The sequence below is a fragment of the Quercus lobata genome, chromosome 3, assembly GCF_001633185.2.
Source record: "Quercus lobata isolate SW786 chromosome 3, ValleyOak3.0 Primary Assembly, whole genome shotgun sequence".
In the NCBI taxonomy this organism is placed as follows: domain Eukaryota; kingdom Viridiplantae; phylum Streptophyta; class Magnoliopsida; order Fagales; family Fagaceae; genus Quercus; species Quercus lobata.
In genome coordinates, this window is record NC_044906.1 from 66,896,212 (window position 1) to 66,900,040 (window position 3,829).

At 30.9% G+C, this 3,829-nt stretch overlaps 1 protein-coding gene across 1 annotated transcript; it reads left to right on the top strand.

The window, feature by feature from the left end:
• Positions 1-611: 611 nt before the first annotated feature.
• LOC115979300 (pseudo histidine-containing phosphotransfer protein 2-like) lies at positions 612-2,901 on the top strand. Its single transcript, XM_031101314.1, has 6 exons — positions 612-747; positions 1,211-1,335; positions 1,545-1,613; positions 1,866-1,937; positions 2,341-2,419; positions 2,504-2,901. The coding sequence occupies exons 1-6, from the start codon at positions 688-690 to the stop codon at positions 2,585-2,587; spliced, it is 489 nt and encodes a 162-aa protein (XP_030957174.1). The 5' UTR covers positions 612-687; the 3' UTR covers positions 2,588-2,901.
• The last annotated feature ends 928 nt before the right edge of the window (positions 2,902-3,829 follow it).

Consider the following 3,829-nt stretch of genomic DNA (forward strand, 5'->3'; position numbering starts at 1 on the left):
GATGCAACCTGGAAGGATGTTTGGGATGATAGGACATTCCTACTGATCTTGGATCCACATTTCCGATATGACTTTTCTCCTCAGACATCATTTGGACTATCATGTACAATCCTTATCTCTTCATTTTCTACCATTCTCATAGTAACATTATTTGACCATCCTTGAATAAGTAAATATCCTCAAATTGGGCCATAGGCCCAATATATACAGTTTTAACAGTACCTTCTGGCTATCTGGCCCCTACAAAGAGAACTTGTAATTTAACAATCCAATCATCAAAATGGCATGTCTTGACACTTCAATTTTTCAAATCCACCAATTTTCTTGCTAACATGGCATCCACCAACCTCACCGTTTCACATATTTCTTAGATGACTGCTAATTATTGTTTTGTATCTTCTAAATGATTGTTTATCACATACTTGTTATGCCACAGTCATTGTTTTTTTACTTTTACATAATCTGGTGTTGCATTTTGGGTAATATTACCATAGCTAGTGGTTATTAATTTGAAAATAACAATTCATTTTCTTCTTTAGAATTTTTAATTTTACTTTTTAGAATTAATTAATGCACACCTAAAATGTGTTTTCGTCTAATTATTTTTTTGGCTATAAATCTCCTAACTTGCTTCTCCTTTGGCATTCAATCTTTCAAAATTGTTGTCCCATTGTCTTTTTTGTGAGAATGGCTAGCAGTTCCTTGCAGCAACAGATTGCCTCCATGAGGCAATCCTTGTTTGATGAGGTTTAATTTTTCTCTTCCTAAGTTCTTTGCTAAAGATACATCGTAATTGTTTCAGCTTTATTTCCAAATCCCATTACCATATGATATTTCACATGGTATTTAATTATTTATGCAACATTTTTACCTTTTTGTTTTCCATGTAATTGCTTGCTTTGAATGTTTAAAGCTGAGTTCATGGAAATTATTTGATAAATATTTGAATTAAAAAAAAAAAAGAAAGATAAAATGAGTAGCTAAATAAAACTTAAAGAATTTATGGTGGAAATGTAAACTGTTCTATGGAAAAAAATCTCAATATTTTTCATGAAATTTTCAATCGAAAAATTTAAATATAATGCTATATTAATCAATATGCTTAAATATTCAAAAGTTATGAAATCGTCCACACACACCCAAAAAAAAAAAAAAAAAATCTATTATGCAAAAATGTGGTCTGAATGAGATTGTGAGCAATGTTTTGCAGGGAATCATTGACCGTGATAGGTTCATTCAATTGGAGACTATGACCAACCCGGATTTTGTTAATATTGTTATTGAGGCATATTTCAAAGATTCACCGAAAGCTATCAATGACATTGAAAATGCACTGTGAGTGGCAACATTATTATTTTTTTCTGAGCAAATTTTGTAAAAAATTTAATAAACAATAATATAACAACAACAATGACAGTGATATATATTGTTGCCTTCAAGCTCTAAACCCATTAACTATGATCAGATTAGTTTAAATAATATTAGGCTATATTTGTTTATATAAATTTTTTTTTTTTGAGAATGGAATTTGTTTATATAATTAGGGAGGCTAATCCCCTCAATGTCACGGAGCTGGATAGGTGTCTTCACATTTTCAAAGACGGCAATGACTGGTATTTTCCTGTTTTCTTAGCCTTGTATTAATATTGGGGTATATAGAAAATGAAAAAGTGGTCAATTTTTTTTACATTTTTTTTAATATTAAAATAAAATTTTAAAATGGATAATTAATATATATATTATATATATTCTAACCTGACCCAATAAGAAATATAATCCAAATACCCCTTTTCACCAAAAAAGTGATTAGACTTTTTTGGTTTTTTTGACACTAAATGTAACATCTATTTTGTTATTATTTGCAGCATTGGTGCTAGCAAGGTGATTACTGAAATCAATAATATAAAGTTTTTTTGCTATGATAAAGACATGGAAAGGTAAGGTGTATACTTACCTAGCTAATTGAATCCTTTTCCTCGTGCCGTAATAAGTTGGAGTATTAAATATAAATTTATATGTTTATCTTTTTTTATATATCATCAATGATTTTAATCTAAAATTTCATAATTAATTAGTCTATTTCGGTCCATCTTGAAAAGGAAAAAAATCAAATAATTTTAGAAATCTATGTATTGTATAAACTATACTTTGTTAGAAAATAATCACATTATTTTAAAAAGAGTTTAAAACTAACATTTATAAGTCTTGTTTATTATTCTCATTTTTCATTTAACAAAAAAATAAATCGTCAAATTTTTCCATGCATTCGAATATGCAGCTAGTTATTATAATTGCTAAAGTGTTAAATGCAATTATTAACTTGTCAATAACTATGAGCAGGAGTAAGAGTAGGGCTGCACTTGTTACCATGCAACAAGAGTATATCATTTTGAAGAGCAAATTGGAAGCCTATTTGGCGGTCTCTCTCTCTCTCAATTAATTGTCTTGCTTAGGGTCGAGATAAATGAGTGACATGTTGATTTGTTTTCTGTTTATTCTACAGTTGCTTCGACAAGCTGCACTAGCTCCTGTATCTATGTCTAATACTAATCCTCCAGGTCAAGGATCGGCTAATGGGAATGACTAGTATTTGGGGGATTATTTCATTCTCCATTTCAATAATAATACTACTAAAAATAAAGTCTAGGCATTTTTCCTTTGTTAATAGAATAATTATGAATAAAATATAGGTATTCTTACCTATGGCATGAGTATGTCGCTTTACATTTCTTGTTTCTCTAGAACTAGTTTGTTTGTGTGTGATCAGTGCATACTGATTCCTTCACCAAGTCTAGTTGTAATAAAAGTTGTCTATTTGTTAGGAAACCCTTTTATCTTGCTTTTATATTTGAACTCTCTCTCTCTCTCTCTCTCATATGTATACGACAACAATTTTGTATAATGTGTGATTCGTGTGAGAGGTAAGAATAACTTACATGATGTTAAAAGAGAGAATACAAAGATTACGTGGTTCGGCTTCACCACTTACATTACATCCATAAAACTACATATTTTTACTAAGATCAAGTGTGGTAAAAAAAAAAAAAAAATCTAAGTAAGATATATATATGAAAACTATATAAACTAGGGTTGGCCCTAATCGGACTTTACAATATGTTGGGCTTCTTAAACCATTACACATAAGGGCCATAAACCCATATTCTTTTAACACATGCCTTCATGGAAAATTGGCTATATCACGTGATCTTGATCTCTTTTTTAATATAACAATGTCAGGGATTTCTATCGCTAGACGGTTGACATTGTGCATATGAGTGGTCCGGTCAAATGCACCTTAATAATGTGGGACGAGCTATGCCAGAGATCCAGAGCTCATAAATTGACTCCAAAAAATGGAAAAAAAAAAAGGCCCTAGAGCGCCATAAGGCCCACATCGACCTTACTTGTCTATAAAACCAAGTGCATGCTTTGACGATTTGGGTAGTCTAGCAATATGAAACACTTGAGTCGGGCCCATGCACTCAAAGCCATTCACTTTGTGCAAAATACATGAAATTCAAGCTCTAGTTTTTGATCCTTCTGCCAAGAGCTGGTCTTTTAGCTCAACAGGTATCTTTTGGTATTTTCATTGGAGACATTTAGAATTTAAATTTAAATTCTCGTATGAAGTGGAACTGATTATTATATGACTGACAAATTGTTGTGTTCAGGAAAGATAAACTTTAGTATCTATTTTGCATTTGTTTTGGTACGTAAAATGAAGCTTTCCAATCAATATGAGTTTGGAACACGATTAGAATACAAGTGCTCTAGGCACTATGTTATATACTTATAACAAGAAGCTATTGCATTGCTAAGCAATTAACAG

What these genes read in the sequence shown, in the direction of transcription:
- LOC115979300 (XM_031101314.1), top strand. Translation starts at nt 688, where the DNA reads ATGGCTAGCAGTTCCTTGCAGCAACAGATTGCCTCCATGAGGCAATCC. An exon ending in AATGACATTGAAAATGCACT is followed by an intron (nt 1,336 to 1,544) that starts GTGAGTGGCAAC and finishes TTATATAATTAG; the next exon opens with GGAGGCTAATCCCCTCAATG. An exon ending in TATGATAAAGACATGGAAAG is followed by an intron (nt 1,938 to 2,340) that starts GTAAGGTGTATA and finishes AACTATGAGCAG; the next exon opens with GAGTAAGAGTAGGGCTGCAC.